Source organism: Thecamonas trahens (assembly GCF_000142905.1).
Source record: "Thecamonas trahens ATCC 50062 unplaced genomic scaffold supercont1.3, whole genome shotgun sequence".
In the NCBI taxonomy this organism is placed as follows: domain Eukaryota; order Apusomonadida; family Apusomonadidae; genus Thecamonas; species Thecamonas trahens.
In genome coordinates, this window is record NW_013657677.1 from 94,645 (window position 1) to 110,953 (window position 16,309).

Below are 16,309 nucleotides of genomic sequence, written 5' to 3' on the forward strand. Positions count from 1 at the left end.
TAAGGACACCGTATGCTTTTCCCTTTGCCACCTTGCCAGCCTTGTTTGGCACAGGCTCGACCCGAGTCACCGTCCAGTAGCATGCCGGGAAGTGCGACCAGATCGCCCGCGTCACCTTGCTGCCCACGCCCCACTTGGCGTCGGTACCCAGGACCTGTTCCCACACACACAAACACAAGCCCAACCATGAGTCACACCCTTTCCTTCCTCCCCTCTTTCCCTCCCTCCCTTCCCTCCCTTCCCCTTTCCCTCCTCCCCCCTTCCCCCCACCCACCCCCCCTTCTCCCGCCTCCCCCCCCCACTCCTGGCATCCCCCTCTCCGCCGCATACCTCAAACAAACAGGTTGACCCGACCAGCACCAGGGCCAGAAGCACACCCCACACACACACACACACACAGCTTACACACGCACATACCTTTATGGCTCTCAACCTGGAACTCTACGACGAGTTCGGCAACTACGTCGGCCCGCCACTCTCGTCCTCATCCTCCTCGGCCTCGTCGTCTTCGTCAGACACCGACTCTGACGACGAAGGTGGTGCAATTAGTGGTGGTGGTAGTAGACTCGGTGGTAGTGGTGGTAGTGGTGGTAGTGTGGCAGATACTGCTGCTGCTCTTCATGCGCCTGTGAGAGTCAGAGATACCTCGTCGTCTATCGTTCTGGCCGAGGACAAGGTATACTATGCTAGCTCTGCAGAGGTCTTTGGTCAAGGTGTGGAGACCATTGTGGCTACTGCTGATCGACGCTCTCTCAACGAACCTCTTGTGGCACCACATGCTGGCAAGCAATCTGACGTCAACTTTGTCAATGATTATGTGGCTAAAGTCGACGAGACTACCTCGGCCGGTGATCCTGTCCCGCGCCTTGTCTACTCGCCCGAGTACTTGGCTGCTACTGCTCGCGACCCGCGCCGGGTTCGCTGCCTCGCCCTCGTCGGTCCACTTCACTCAGGCAAGACCCTCCTCGCAGACGTCCTCCTCGCCGATGCCCACGCCGACCGCTCGCTCTTTGCCGGCGCAAAGTCCAAGGTCTCGCTCGGCAACATGACCCGCGAGTCGGCTTTTACCGCCACCGTCGCCGACCTTGCCACTCCGCACCTCCCGGACATCCTCCCGCTTGGCAAGTCGCGCTTCCTCGACTCCCGCGCCGACGAGATGGCCCGCCGCATCTCCATCAAGTCCTCGCCGGCCACCGTGCTCCTCCCCGACGCCGCCGGCCGCTCGCACGTCCTCAACATCATGGACACTCCGGGTCACGTCGCCATGCGCGGTGAAGTTGCCCCCGCCCTCCGCGTCGCCGACGGCGTTGTCCTTGTCGTCGACGCTGTCGAGGGCCTGCTCGCCCGCGGCAAGGCCCTCATCGCAGCCGCAGCAGCCGGAGCTCTCCCGCTCGTCCTGGTCATCAACAAGCTTGACCGCCTCGTCCTCGAAGCCCGCCTCCCGCCCAAAGACGCCTACCATAAGCTCCGCCACCTCATCGAGGCCGTCAACGACGAGCTCGCCCTCGTCTCCTCCGGCACCTCCATCCCCTCGGTCTCCCCCGTCGACGGCTCGGTCGTGTTTGCCTCGGCCCTCCACGGCTGGACCCTCTCGCTCCCACTGCTAGCCGCCCGCACCCTCGCCGCCTCGCCCGCACACCCGGACAACCCGGCCGCCGTCCCGCCTGCCGCTGTCGCCGCACTCGCCAAGCGCCTCTGGGGCGACGCCTACTACTCGCCCGCCTCGGCGAAGTTTACCAAGCGCCCGCCGTCCAAGTCGGCCCCGCGCTCGTTTGTCACCTTTGTCCTCGAACCCATGTACAAGATCTACACCGCCGGCCTCACCACCCCGCCCGCCGCCCTTCCAGATGTCATGGCCGCCCACGGCGTTGCCCTCACCCCCGCTGAAGCTGCCTCGCACCCGGCCACCCTCCTCCGCCTCCTCGCAAGCCGCGCGCTCTGTGGTGCGCCATGGGAGCCTTCAACCGCCCTCGTTGCCGCTGTCGCCAGACATCTCCCACACCCGGTCGCCGCCCTCGGCCCCAAGCTCGCCCTCGCCTACATGGGTCCGCCCATTGCCCTCATCCCGCGTGCCGAAGATGACCCGGCCCCCTCGGCCGCCGGCGCCGCTGACCCTTTCGGCCTTGTCGCCTATGAGTCCGAGCTTGCCGACACCGCCCCGCCGTCCTCGCAAATTCTCAGCCTCGACGACGCCACCGTCCCGGCATCGCCGGCACACCTCCTCGTCAACGTCGTCAAGCTCTACCCTTGGGGCGGTGCCGGCGCCCTCGTCGCTTTTGGCCGCGTCGTCGCTGGCACCCTCACCGCAGGCGCCTCCGTCACCCTCCTCGAAGAGGGCTACGTCCCCGGCGGCCGCTTCGGCGCCGCCCCCGATGAGGGCACCTCGGCCGTCACCGTCTCCAAGCTCTGGATCCCTGTCGGCCGCTACCGCATCGCCGTTCCGTCCGCAGGCCCCGGCGCCTGGGTTTACATCGGTGGCATCGCGTCTTCGTTTGCCCGCACCGCAACCCTGGTTGCCCCCGATGCCCTCCGCCCGACGCCGGACGTCTACGCCTTTGCCCCGCTCCCGCTTGACGTCGACAACGAAGCCGTTGTCAAGCTCGCCCTCGAGCCGCTTGTCCCCTCGGAACTGCCCAAAATGCTCGACGGCCTCCACAAGCTCCGTCAGACCTACCCGCTCCTCGAGACCCGCGTTGAAGAGTCTGGCGAGCGCCTCATCTTTGGCACCGGCGAACTCATGCTCGACTCGGCCCTCGCCGACCTGCGCAACGAGTTTGCAGGCATCGAGATCAAGGTCTCAGACCCGGCCGTCAAGTTCTGCGAGACCGTCGTCGAGCCATCGTCGCTCCAGACCTATGCCACAACGCCCAACGGCGCAAACACCCTCACCGTCATGGCCGAGCCGCTCGGACGTCCGCTCACAAACGACCTTGCCGCCGGCGAGCTCTCCCTCGCCTGGGAGCCCGACGACCTAATCGACGTCATGGAGTCCAAGTACAACTGGGACGCCCTCGCCGCAGCCTCCATCTGGGCCTTTGGCCCGGACCCGGCCCGCGGACCCAACATGCTCCTCGATGACACCCTCGCCGGCGGCTGCGACCCGGCGTCTGTCGCCCCTGCTCGCGCTGCCATCACTCAGGGCTTCCGCTGGGCCACAAAGGCCGGCCCGCTCTGCGACGAGCCCGTTCGTGGCGTTCGCTTCTCGCTCCTCGACGCCACTCTCGCTGATGCCTACGCCGACCGCTCCTCCGGCCAGATCATCCCCACCATGCGTCGCGTCACATACGCCTCCATGCTCATGGCCACACCGCGCCTCATGGAGCCCATTTACGCCGTCGAAATCTACACTCCGCCAGACGCAGTCTCGGCCGTTTTTACCGTTGTCTCCCGCCGCCGCGGCCGCGTCCTCGGCGAGTTGCCCAATCCCGGCACGCCGCACATCATCGTCTCCGCTGAAATCCCCGTCATCGACTCGTTCGGCTTTGAGACTGACCTCCGCGTCCACACCCAGGGCATGGCCTTTTGCTCCCTCACTTTTGACCACTGGGACGTCCTCCGTTCAGACCCGCTCGACGCCTCCATCGAACTCGCTCCACTCGAGCCGGCCCCGCCTGTCGCCCTCGCCCGCGACTTTATGCTCAAGACTCGCCGCCGTAAGGGCCTCACCCCGCATGTCTCCATTGCAAAGTACATCGATGACGAGACCCTGCTTCAGGCTGCAACCGCCCAGCTGTATGCCGCCTATGAGGGCTGACTGCCGATGCCTTCGGCCCGTAAACGCTTTACGAGAGCACTCGGCCTAGGCTCGGCCGCCGCCCGCTGCCAACCACGCTTCCGCCACCACCTCCGACCATCGCCTTCCACATCCAGTGCAGGGCGCTGTTGACAAGCTCAGTCACCAGGTCGCGATGAAGCAGATCTAGCGTCTGTAGCTCTGTGCTCACTCCACCTGACGACGCCCGCGCAAGGAGCGACGCTTCACGGCCAACTACATAGAACCGCGCGATCCGACCCGCATCCCTAATCACCACATGCGCTGCAGCGTCCCACGCGCGCTCTGCTGAAAACACAAACACGTGCACCTTATCGTCCTCCTGGACCACGCGAAGTCGCGCCGCAATCGCAGGCACAAGCCCCAGGTAGCCCACAAAGTCGAGCCACGGTACTCCAGGCTTGTGGAGCACGCTTCGCAGCGACGGGTCGAGCTCGTCAAACCGCCGCCGCCAAACCAAATGCATCAGCGCCGAAAACTCGGCCACCGCTAGCATTTGTCCACCCTCGACTGACGACTGCAGTCGCGCCCAGTAATCGTCCGTCACGTAGTCGACCTTGGCCCGCGCCACGAGCTGGCCAATCCTTCCGCGCCCGTGCTCCACAACGTCTGCAACCACACCGTCGCTCAGGACACCCGGTGCCCCGGGCTCGCGATCCGCCCGCTCCTTGAACGGCATCTTGTTGAGCGTGTCGACCACAACGATGTAGAATGGGACGAGCAGTACGTTACCGACCTCGACCCACTCGTCGTCCCCGCAGTCCGCGCCACTCCGTCCCTTGTCCATCCCGCCCACTTTCGGCGAGACAAAAGACGACGACGCCATAGTCGCACCGTACTGCACCTGCCCGGCTCGCTGCCGCCGCTCGACTCCCTGCGGCTCGCTGGTACCTCCGCCTCGGCCACCTCCGCCGTTTCCGCTACAGCTTCCGGCCCGAACAACTTCGCCGCCCTCGCCCACAAAGTACACATCGGCACCACCAAGCAATGACCGCCCAGTCGCAATGTCGATTCCGCCGAGCGAACCGACCTCCAGCGACGTTGCCGGCGACGCCCGCCGGCCGCGCCCGCCCGACGACTGCCACAGGGCACCCGACGGCACATTTCGCGTCATGCACAGCGCAAGCAGAGAGTATTCCCACCGCGAGCCAGACTCATCGCCGTCGCTACTCCCCACAACCTCGCTCAACGTGCCCGAGCACCCGAGCGCAGGCGCAGACAGCGCGCGCACGCTCCGCATATTGGTAAATCCGTACCGCTCCGCGTGCACCACCATGTAGTCAAATAGCGCCTGCGGCGAGATCCCAGGCTCGAGCACCATCCGCAGCTGATGGAGCTGTACCACATTGCGCGCGTACTTGGGCCGCTTGTAGTAGTACACCACTGTGTTGTTCAGCACCTGCAACATGTCCAACGAGCCCGGGAACCGGTGTTCCCGTGCAGCTACAAACATGTGGAACTTGCGGCAATGAAAGTCGTACGCAAACGAGTTGGTGTGGAGCTTCGACTTGAGCACCGTGTACTCGTGCGTCACTTGCCGCTGCTCCGCAGTTCGCTCCGCACCCGTTGACCGCGACGTCAGCCCCATTCGTGAAGACTGCATCCCAAACACATTGAGCCGGATGAACACGTCGCGGAAGCCGACCTCGATGAGGAGAATCCCACCACGGTACACATGCTGTAGAAAGAGCGTCGGCATCGGAATGCGTACCCCAGCGTCTGCCAGGAATGAGCCCGCGCTCGCGCTCGAGAGCCCTGCGTTCGACGTAGGCGCAAACACTCCGGGCTGCGACGGCAGCACAGCGCGCACAGCCGCCCGTTTAGGGCTCGTTCCGGCCACGCTAGCCCCATCGGGCCCGCTTGCACCGCCTTCCGCCGCCATCTCCCGCCGCACTCGCTGTGAAGCCAGCTCGCGTCCTTCCGGCTTTGTCGTAGTTGCCTTGGCTTCCGACTCGCCCGTCATTGACGCCGGCGAGGCAGAGACCACAAGCAGCATGCCCAGGCTCTCCAGGTACTCCACATAGTCCTCCAGGAACGTCTCGGCAAAGTATGCGTACAGCGGGACCTCAGTACCTCCGATCCGCGACGAGACCTCCGGCCCCTGCCGCCGTTCCGAGCTCACCCCCAGCATGAGCCTGCGCGCTGCTGCGTCACTCTCTCGCCCGCTTCCGCCGCTCGCCTCCGCAAGCAGCGACACAGACCGCGAGCCACGAACCGATGACGCCCGCGTGAACTGAATCGGCGTTCGGTTGACGGAAATGACCCGCGAGTACCGTAGCACAAGCCGGATCGACTCGGCAAGCTCCTCTGGCGAGATTGACGACGACGAGTCCGGCGAGTACATCCGCCACCGCGCGTGTGCCTCGTTCACCTCACGCTCCACAGTCCGGACCTTGACGGCGTTCTGCGCCACGTACTTGAGCTGCTCCATGTGCCGGTACACGGCGTCGTATGCTCCCTTGCTCTTGAGCACGATGACGGGCATTTCCAGCTTGGGCAGCACATACAGCTGTCGGTACACCGACCCGACCCGGACTCGCGCAAGTGCCTTGCTGATCTCCTGCTGCATGTTGAGCCGCCGGCCCTCCCTCCCGCTCGCCCGCCGGCTATGGCCGCCCGCCCGTCGAGTCCGCATCAGCCGCGACCCGCGCCCGCGCCCGCCGCCTCGCGTCCCGCTCTGCCGCTCGGGCGGGAACATCCACCGCGTGATCTCATCAACCTCGGAGAGCTGCACGCTCGCCATCCCGGCGCTCGCGCTCCTACTGCCGCCTCGTGTCCGGCCCTCTCTTCCGCTCCCCTCCTTGGCGCCCGTCCTGTGCTCCTTGACCGCAGCCATCAGAGTACGCTTCCCATACACCTTGCCTGTCGCCAACTCGCTCCGGTACGGCTTGGCATGCGCAAAGAGCCCAAGCTTTTGCAGCGTCACCAGCGCGAGGAGCGACGACCGCTGCCGCGTCCACTGCATCGCATGCTCGAGCTCCCCCTGCAGCGCCGAGATGTTGGTAGACTGCCAGTTGTAGACCAGGACAGAGAGCTCCCGTGCCTCGAGCTTGACTACCAGCAACGGACGCCGCTGAATGTTGACTCGCAGCGCGGCAGAAAGAATCGACGGGTGCGCCATGTCGGCTGCTGCAAAGTCTGACCCGCCGCCCTCAGTCCACCCAAGCGCCGCGTCGCGTCTTGCCCGCACGTTGGGATGCCCACCAAGTACCACAAGCCGCCGTCGTCCACGGTACTCCTTGGCGTCTTCCTCCACAAGCACAGACTTGGGATACGTGTCCTTGAACGGCCGCCGCGACAGCTGCTTCCCACGAACCACCTCACGAAGCACACCCCGGCTGCCAGGGTCAGACACAAACAGCCTCGACTGCAGCGCCGGCACAAGTCCCTCCACCATGCCCAGCACCTCGGTCGCAAACCGGACCTCGGCATACATCGGCACAGGCGCATCCAGCGCAAGCTCGAGCACCCCGGCGCCGCAAGCTCCGCCATCCGCGACATAATCGCCCGCATCGGGAACAGCGCCCGCCGCGGAAACGCGTCCCACGGCACTGCTGTCGTGCAGAACACACGCTCAAGAACGTACGCACACACCGAGGCGTTGAGCGCATCGCGCACTTTGCGCGCCACCTCGTCCACAGGTCGCGACCCGCACGCCCACAGCTGGACCCGCCATGCGTACTCAAACTCGCTCGCCTCGCCCTTGAACACGCTCGCCACCGCATCGCCCTCGTACACCGCAAGGTTTGACCACGATTCGACAGCCTGCACCACGCCGCCCTCAAACCCGACGTCGTTCTTCAGCGCCGCTGCGAGCTCCTCCCGCGACATGCCGCGAACCCACTGCTTGCCTCCTGTCGTCGGCCCGTCGAGGTTCGGGAACCATGCTTCGACCTTGGCGTCCGGTGCCGCTGTGCTTGGCCGTGGGAACTCCTCCATGCCCTCGCCGTGTGCGTCGAGGACAGACAGCCCGATCGTCGTGATGCCGTTTCCCGTCCGGTCCATGCCGACGTTGATGAACGAGAGCCCTGCCTTGGAGATCTTGAGCGGCGTCGTGATGTCAAATCGTTCGCCCTCGTTCACCCTCTCATCACCGTCTTCGCCTGCAGGCTCATCGATCGCCATTGCCGCCACCGTCGGGCCTGACACCCACTCGGCCCGCGGAACAGAGACCATCAGGTTCGCGCCGGCAGACGATGCCCGCGATCGCAGCGACGTGTCCGACGGTACACGCTTGAGCGGGCCCGAACTATCAACGTTGCTGCTTGCCGCCGCGCCGCCCGCTGCGCGTGCCTCGCTCGCCTCGTCTGACACCTGCTCCACAAGCCCACAGAACTGCAGCAGCGCCTGCCGCACAAACGTTGCGTACGTGTAAACGTCGCACAACTGGCTCGGCAATGGCACAATAAGCTCGCGAACTGCCGTCTGGGACGCCGACTGCAGAAACTCGAGATCCTGAGACGAGAGCGAGACCAGCGGGCAGCCAACGTATGCGGCGCAGAGCGCCTTGATCGTCAGCTTGCGCACCTTGTCCTGCAGCATCCGCTGCAGCTCCGAGATTGACTCGTGCGGCGGCGTCTCGATGCCGTGCAGCTCAACCACTAGTCGCGATGGCTTCCGCCCTGCCTGTCGTCGCCCTCGCTTGCGGCCACTGCAGAGAGGTAAAAGTAGTAAACCCCGTCGTTGGCCGAGTCGCGGTAGACAAAGGCAAGTGGGTGCTGCGAAATGGCCAGCACCTGCAAGTCCTGTGCAATGTTCTTGAGCGCCACCTTGGGCTGGACCCGGTGGTGGAGGACAACCTCAAAGACAATGAGCCGCTCGCAACCCAGCTCGCCGCTGGTGCCGCTCTCGGTTCCAAGCAGCTGCGGTGAGGCCTCGTGCGTCGGATGCGCATGCATCGCATTGAGCAGAAAGTCTTGATTGACCTCGCGCGCAAGACTCAGCACAGTGTCCTGGCAATACTGCACAATGATAACACCAAAGTCGACAGACGCGTCTGCGTAAAACGTCACGTTGGCCTCGGCCTGCTTCCGGTCGAGCGAGATGAAGAGCCAGAACGGCGAGGCGCTCGCGTCTGCCCGAGCTCGTGCCACAGCGTCTGCACCTGCAGAGCCCTCCACAAGCTCGGGCAGCGCCTCCTCCAGTCGCGCCCCGCTCTGTCCGCACACTTCCTCCGCCAGGTCAGGCTCACGCGCTGCGGCCACTGCCCGGATCGCACCCTCGGGTAGCGCCGTCACTAACACGTACCCACCGTGCGCCTCGATTTCCATCCGATGCGGGTACCGTGAGAACCACTCGGCGAGCTTGTCGTAAAAGGCAGACCGCACAATGCCCGCCACCGGCGAGAGTGGTACAGCCGCTCGCAGATGGACGCAAAACGGCGACGACCGCATCCGATGCGCCACAGAGTCGAGCACCGCGTGGTTCACCGGGAACCCACGCTTGTGAAGCATGATCATGTGCAACACATAGTCGTGCAGGTTCGTCTCGACCTGCGCCACCGCGGACCGCACAAACGGCGCCTGGCGCCGCATGGTCCCGGTCTTGGTCGACCCACTCCCGCTCGAGCTCTTGCCTGCCAGCTGCGGTGACTCGCCGAGGATCGAGAGCAGCGAAAAGGTCGACGGCGTCGGCGTCGGCGTCGGCGTTGGTGTCAGCGTTGGCGACGACATCACAGAGCTGTCGCCACCGCCAGACCGCAGCATCGCCTTGCGCTCTGCCACGCTCCGCGTCGCCACCGCCGTCAAGTCGAGATGCCGCCCGGCCACAACCACAGGTCCTCCGTCGGTCGCTAGCTCTGGGTCCCAGCCCGTTCGCGACGTAACACTCCGCGACGTCGCCGCAGCTGGCTCGTGCGCCGAGCTGGTTCCATACGGTACTGGCCACGTTGGCACCGGCAGCGAGAGGCACACAATGGCAAAGTGGAGCGAGTGCTGCACGCCATCGCTCTCGTCGTCAAGTGCGACCGGGAGCGAGGTCACCCGCTTGCGGACCCGTGCGTACTCGATCGCCGCACGCGACACTGACCGCTCCGCCCCGCAGCCTCAGAAACAGTTGACCTCGTCGCTCCAGCCGTAACCACCCGCGTCGACCGCGTTTCGAATCGCACAAAGAACGGCGTTGTGAACTCGGACGCCACCAGTGCCTCGGGCTCGAGTGGGAGTGCACCCCCGCGCGAGACCTTGCGCGGATCCAGAAAGTAAATACCCGGAAAGTTGGGTAGCGCCGTAAAGTACTGTCCCATAATCTCCTCTACCGTTGATTCGACACGCGAGCTCAAGTGCGCCAGCGTCGTCGCCAGTTCGCTCGCCCCGTCGTCGCCAGTGAGGAGGCTGCGCGTGTGCGAGAGCACCTTGACAAACTCGAGCACGTTAAACGAGGTCTCCGACGTCTCCAGTTGGCCCAGCGCCGCCTGTAGCGTGTCGTCGTCAATTGGCTCGCCCATCGCCAGCCGAATGTACAACGCCCGAAGTGAGGCACGCGTGTGCGCTGCAGACACATCCTGCAGCATGAGCTCGAACGAGTGCGAGTCGCGGGTACCCGGCGACGTCGGCTCTGCTCCGTCAGAGCCAAAGCCGCGGTGGGGCGACGTCGACGACGTCGCCGACAGCGGCGGGGAGTCGACGGTGACAGATTGCGAGAGCGCCATCGACATCGACCGGAACATCGAGCCGCCGGGGTTGGACCCGGACTCGTGCGCGTGTGACGACGACGACGACGACCAGCTGCGCTTGAGCGGCGCAGACGCTTTGGTCCGGAGGCCTGGCATGGCGTAGACAGGCGGCCCATTCCGGTTCGGACTTGTCGGCACACTCGCCTCGCCAGCCGCTGCCAGCTCGGCCTGTGACTCAGACATCGCTGGCGAGGCCTGGAAAAAGACCGCAGCCTCGCCAGAGGCCTTGCCCCACTTGGCAAGCGCATACATCGACTTGGGCGGCGTCTTGTCAAACTCGGACGAGAGAACCCGCAGCGCAGACTCGGGCGGGGAGTTGTCGAGCGACGAGACGCCCGTCACATGGTACATGAGCGTGTTGAGCAGCGAGTTGTCCGGCCGGTAAACGCGCAGATAGAGCATAGGATATGGGCCGGGCTTTCCCTTGAGCACCGCCACCGCCGACTCGAGCGACGGCACAAAGCAAAGGTCGATGTCGTCGCCGTGACGTTGGACAAAGCCGCGAGCGGCAAAAGCGGCAAGTCCCCCGCTTTCGCCCTCGCACTCGCATGCGTCCTCGTCCTCGCCTTCGTCCTTGCTCGCCTTTGTCTCGAGCGCTTCGCCCATGAAATAGTCCCTCAGCCACTCGAGATCCGATGCGTCCAGCTCGATCTCGGCGTGCATTGAAATCTCCAAGTCGCGCACAAACAGCAAGTAGTACGCCTTATTCGCTTCGACGCCGGAGAACCGGAGGAAGGGCACACCAGACTGTCCGCAGTCGGGCGCCGCCGCAGTCGGGAGCGAGCTCGGGAAGCCAAAGAGCGTCGACGAGACCAGCAGACCAGAGAGGAGGAGCCCGATCCGCTCAAAGGCCGGCTCGTCGACAGGAGTCGAGGTCGTTTCCGCTGAGAGCACCGGGCGTGGGAACGGCCGCGGGCCGCCAGACGAGCCTGAGTCACTTGTCGACGGTGGTGCCGTCGCGTCGGCGAGCGCATCGTACGAAACGAGCGTGGTGATGATGAGCCGATCAAGCGCCTCGTAGTACGCGGCAATGCGGTCGAAAAGCGCGCGCGCGTGCGCAAGCTCGGGGTGCGAGGTCTTTGACACCGCTTGCGGGTCCATCCACAGCTCGGTAATGACGACCGATGCGTCCGAGTGAAGCACAACATACTGCAGCAGCGCCATGTCCGGCGCCAGCTCTGGTGACACCGCGCCATCTTGTGCCATCGACGCAATCGCTGACCGCGGGTTGAGCCGGGAGACTTCGGCAACGAGCTCGACAAGCTTGACAAAGGTGAACGAGTTGGTCGAGGTTAGGAAAAACGACTCGGCCATTCGAGTCTGGACCAGCATAAGCACAATGGTCTGCGCCGTCTCGTTCGAGCCTACGTGCCACACCCACCGCTTGTGCAGCATGTACGACGAGAGGATCGGCGACGCCGGTGCCACAATCATCCGTGGTGGTGCCCGCGACCGCTTGATCATCGGAAAGGCCGACGCAGACCGCACCGAAAGTCGGTCGCCCGAGACCGAACCCGGCATGCGAAGTCCGGCATCGCGCACAGCCGATAGGGTCAGTGTGACAGGCGTCACTGCGCCCATTGATGCAGCTTGGCTCTCCCGCCGCATCACCATTGACCGCGGCGTCGACGGTTGTCCCACCATGTCCTCGTACGCCACCAGCATGGTCCGGATCGACTTGGGCATGTCGTGAAAGAGCTTACGCCCGGTCGCGTAGTCGGCCGCAAGCCGCAACTCGGCCTGAAGCTTGGCCAGAAACTCGCTTCGCTCCACCGAGCCGATGTTGTAGAAAGCAAACTTGAGCTCGATGAACGAGACGTGGATGAACGAGCACCGCATGAGGCAGAACCCGCGCCCGCGCGAGACGTCAGCTCGCATCGCCCCAGTCGAGATGGGCGTCTTGGCCAGCGAGAGCATCGGCGGCTTGCGCTTCCGCCGCACCACCGGCGGCGGCTCCTCGCTTGCTGCCGCCTTCTTCCCGCCGCCTCCGCTTCCGCTCTCATCCGCATCCGCTTCGCTTGCTCCAGCAGCCACGCCTCCGTCCAGCTCGGGCGTCAATGCCCGCGAGCGCCGGGCAGGCTGCGATGGAGGCTTGCCCGCCTCGCTGCCCTGGTCGCCACTGCTAATCTTGTCGACTCCCTCGTGTCCGCACCCCGGTCGACTGGAGCCGGCAAGACCCTCGCCCAGGCCCGAGCCCGAGCGGTTGAGCGGCGTTGCAGGTGCCGGTGATGATGACGCAGGGCGGATCGGCGTCACGCCCTCCTGCGAGCCAAAGAACTTGATAAACACGGTCGGTGCGATCTTGATAAAACCAGCACCGGTGTAGAACGAGTCAAACGCAGACTGCGAGCCACGAAAAACCATCGATGGAACAAAGAGCGCAGACGGTCCGATGCGTGCAGACGACAAAAAGTTTCCGTCACGTGAGTTTGGTATGGATCCGCCGCCCGAGCTCTCGTTAACCGCCCGCGAAAGAGTTGACATCAGCGCCGTCGTCGTCATTCCACCGGCATCAAGCCCGGCGTCAGCCTCCATCAGCACAGACTGAGAATGAACGTGGAACCAGCGGGACCACCGGCGGTGGACCTGGGTCCAGTCGTACCACGAGAGCGCGGCCTGGTTAGGCGCGACCCGCGGCGGAGCACGCGTGGCCACCGCCTCCTCACCTCCGCTGGCTCCCGCTCCTGAGCTGATCGCCGGCTTGCCACCCTTGGCGGCGCGAACCGAGCTTGCCTGCCCGCTTGAATCAACCCCGCTAGCACCGCTGGCCGTGGCCCCAGATCCTGAGCCATCTGCGCCGTTGCTGCCGCCGCTGCTGCCACCTCCGGCTTGGGCCGAGCTGCTCTTTGGTGGCTTGGCGGCCGAGTGCGGCGTGCTCGACGGCGTGCCCGGTCGCCGCGCTGTGGCCGGCGTTGTCCCCATACCTTGCAGGGCGGCCACAATAGCACCGAGCGGCGCCGCGTCAAGGCAGAGCGCGGTATGCTGCAGCTGGTAGTCGATGGATGAGAGCGTTCGTAGAGTCTGGAAGAGGCGAACCGCGGCGCGCCCGCCGAGCAGCGGGTTGCCCGCTTCGACGGCGTCGCCCGAGTCGCCGGTGGCAAGCCCGTCGGGTCGGCGGGCGCCAGCCGGCGCCGGATCCGACGGCGGCGCCGGAAAGCCTGCTGAAAACGATGGGGTCGACGGCCGCGGGTTGGTCCGTGAGCCAGGACCCGAGCCCGAGCCCGGGCCTGAGCCCGAGCCCGAGGTCGGACCCAAACCGGCCTTTCCTACCGCGGCGAGCCCGGACGAGCGCTGGATGTCGGAGAGAGCAAAGAGCGGTGAGGAGGCGGTCGACGGTGCGAGGGCCGACGAGCGGTTGGAGCGAACAAGGCCAGCAAAGCGGCCGAGGAACGCGTGGTAGGCCACAATGTGCATGGTGATGCGCAGTTCGCGGACGTCGGCGGCGGAGGCATCGTTTCGGGATGGTGCATCCGTCGGGGCAGAGGCGCGAGGAGCGCCCGGCTCATGTCCGCTACCATTGCCGCTTGTGGCCCGGCCCGACTCTAGCCCGGTCAGTCCGGAAGCTTGGTGGAGCGAAGTGGCCTGCGTTGGAAACAGATGGGCGCGCGATGAGGTTCCCGGCGGCGACGATGGAGTAGAGAGTGGCATGGGACCCGAGAGCGGCGAGCGTGCAGTCGACGGCGGCGAGGTGGTGAGGTTGCGCGGCGGCGGCGAGCCCGGATCGGGCGAGTCGAGGAAAAGACGCGCTGACGAGTCGGCGGCTTTGAGCGGCGGCGACGGCGAGGCAGGCCCGCGGCCGGTGCTTGTCCGCAGCGTCTGGACAACCGCCAGTGGCTCGCTACTTGACGTCGAGAGGTTGGCCTCGGAGAGCGGCGGCGGCGAAGCCGAGGTCGAGTGCGGGCCGCTGTGAGGTGCGCTTGATGGCGCGGAGAGAAGGCCTGACGAAGTGACGCGCGAGAGGGGGGTGCGACACCCGACGAGACGCCCGAGGCCGAGAGCGGCGGGAACGTTGTCGAGTGCTGAAGGCTTGGGGTAACTGTGCCCGGTGTGGAAGCCGGAGTCGCCGCACTCCGAAAAGCCGAGGGCGCGCGGGTCGGGCCGGGTGTGACGTAGGGAGCGGCCAAGGCGTCGAGATGGAGTACTCGATGATGATGTGCTGGCGCCAGACTAGCGAAAGCTTGAGCAGCAGATGCTTGACGCCATCGAGTGAGTGGATGGAGACGGCGTCGATGCAAAAGCCCTCGTGGAGCCGAGCCTCGATGAGCGGAATGGGGTGCGCGTGGACTACATACGACGTGTACGGAGCACGGAGGAGCGGCAGTAGCGTCGGGTCGTCGGCCATCATGGCGGGGATGGCCGACGGCGAGGGCGCAACCGTGTGGGTGGCCACCCGGTGGTGGTATGGCGAGGCAAAGGAGAGCGTCTTGAACATAAGCGCAAACTGGAACCTGTTCGATCCGCCCATAAGCGATGAGATGCCGGGCGCAAAACGGGCTGAGCGGGCGGCGGCCGGCTTGGCGGCGGTCATGCGAAAGGCCATGAGCTCGCGGGCGGTAAAGACCGAGCCTGCGGTGGCCGAAGCCACATACTGGGCAAGATCGTGGTCAGGGACAAGTCCAAACGGAGCTTCGTGGGCCAGCTCGGGCTCGATGGAGCCAAAGCCCATAAGCACCATGGAGCACGAGATGTCTGCACGATTAAGCGAAATGATTTCCGAGTCAAAGGCCGAGGTCGACGAGCCGGTCGACGGCGCCATGGCAACGACTCCATCGGTGAGGATGCAGATGGCCGACGCGCCACGCGACGGAAGCAGATTGAGGGCAAACCGCCCGCCAGCCAGCATGCCGTTGAGTCCAACAGAGGCCTCGTCCTCGCGGAACAGCGAGCCAGGCATGGTCTGGGCGAGGTCGGCCTCAAACTCGCGCAGCGCACCCTCGAGCTGCTCCATCACCGACGAGACGTTGTTGAGCGTGAGTCGGATGCCCTGGCAGAGCACCTTGATGGGTGCGAGCATGGAGCCGGCGCCGAGGACGGAGATGACGCACGTAGGCGAAAATCGAGTCCGAGTCCCTGGAATGGTCTGAGGCTGGACAAGAGCCCGCAGCGCCTTGCTCAGCGACTCGATCATTGAGTCGAGCTCGACAACTCCAGACTCCCGATCAACAGTACCCAGCGAAGGTGACATGTCCAGAACAAAGACAATGCGATAGACCTGAGCGAGGAAGATGACCTGTGTAGCCGGTGTGACCACAGCCTCTGCCACCGACGACGTGGCCGTCGTCGGCACGATGGACTCGATCATCAGATTCTCTCCTGATCCCGGACACTTTCCCGTCCGAATCGCAGCACCAATCCGTTCCAGAACCCTACGTGATGTCTTTCATGAGTGTATAGAGGGGGGAGGGGGGAGGGGGGGGGGGGCGGGGGGGCGGGGGGCAAGGACAAGGGACGGGGGGGAGGACGGCGTACCACCGGCCACGGTCGCCTCGTGAACAGTGCGAATAGTCTGCCACAGATACAAAGACCACATCTGCTGGTGGTGGAAGTTCTGGTCCTCCTGGTGGAACCGCAGACATTGGCCCCTGTATGTGTGGGTGGGGTGGGGGTGGAAGTGGGTGGTCGGCTGCCACGCCTTGTTGTGCTGTGGCAGTGAGAGAGTGACCGGACGTGTGGCGAATGGCCGCCGAATGGCCGCCCGCCGAGTGGCCGGCCACTGGCCGACGAGTGGTGGGTGAACGGTCGGCCGGGCGACTGGCCGACGAGCGGATAGACGAGAAGGGACTGCTGGCAGCGAGAGGTTTGATGGGGAAAAATGGACTGAGACGATTAAAGTGGAAAGTGTGGCGAGTTCATGATAATTGCTA

General features: G+C 65.1%; 2 protein-coding genes across 2 annotated transcripts; one reads left to right on the forward strand and one right to left on the reverse strand.

The window, feature by feature from the left end:
- Positions 1–408: 408 nt before the first annotated feature.
- On the forward strand, positions 409–3,769 carry AMSG_00624 (elongation factor tu GTP-binding domain-containing protein 2). The gene is made up of 2 exons (XM_013906903.1): positions 409–536; positions 603–3,769. Exons 1-2 carry the CDS (start codon positions 422–424, stop codon positions 3,752–3,754), a joined length of 3,267 nt encoding a protein of 1,088 aa, XP_013762357.1. The 5' UTR covers positions 409–421; the 3' UTR covers positions 3,755–3,769.
- On the reverse strand, positions 3,766–15,975 carry AMSG_00625 (uncharacterized protein; the record flags this gene model as incomplete). Its single annotated transcript, XM_013906904.1, has 6 exons — positions 3,766–7,326; positions 7,359–8,398; positions 8,449–9,801; positions 9,855–14,513; positions 14,614–15,758; positions 15,915–15,975. The coding sequence occupies 6 exons, from the start codon at positions 15,973–15,975 to the stop codon at positions 3,783–3,785; spliced, it is 11,802 nt and encodes a 3,933-aa protein (XP_013762358.1). The 3' UTR covers positions 3,766–3,782.
- Positions 15,976–16,309: the final 334 nt, after the last annotated feature.

Coding starts and splice junctions, on each gene's coding strand:
- AMSG_00624 (XM_013906903.1), top strand. CDS start 422: ATGGCTCTCAACCTGGAACTCTACGACGAGTTCGGCAACTACGTCGGC. Junction 537..602: donor CACCGACTCTGACGACGAAG/GTGGTGCAATTA, acceptor GTAGTGTGGCAG/ATACTGCTGCTGCTCTTCAT.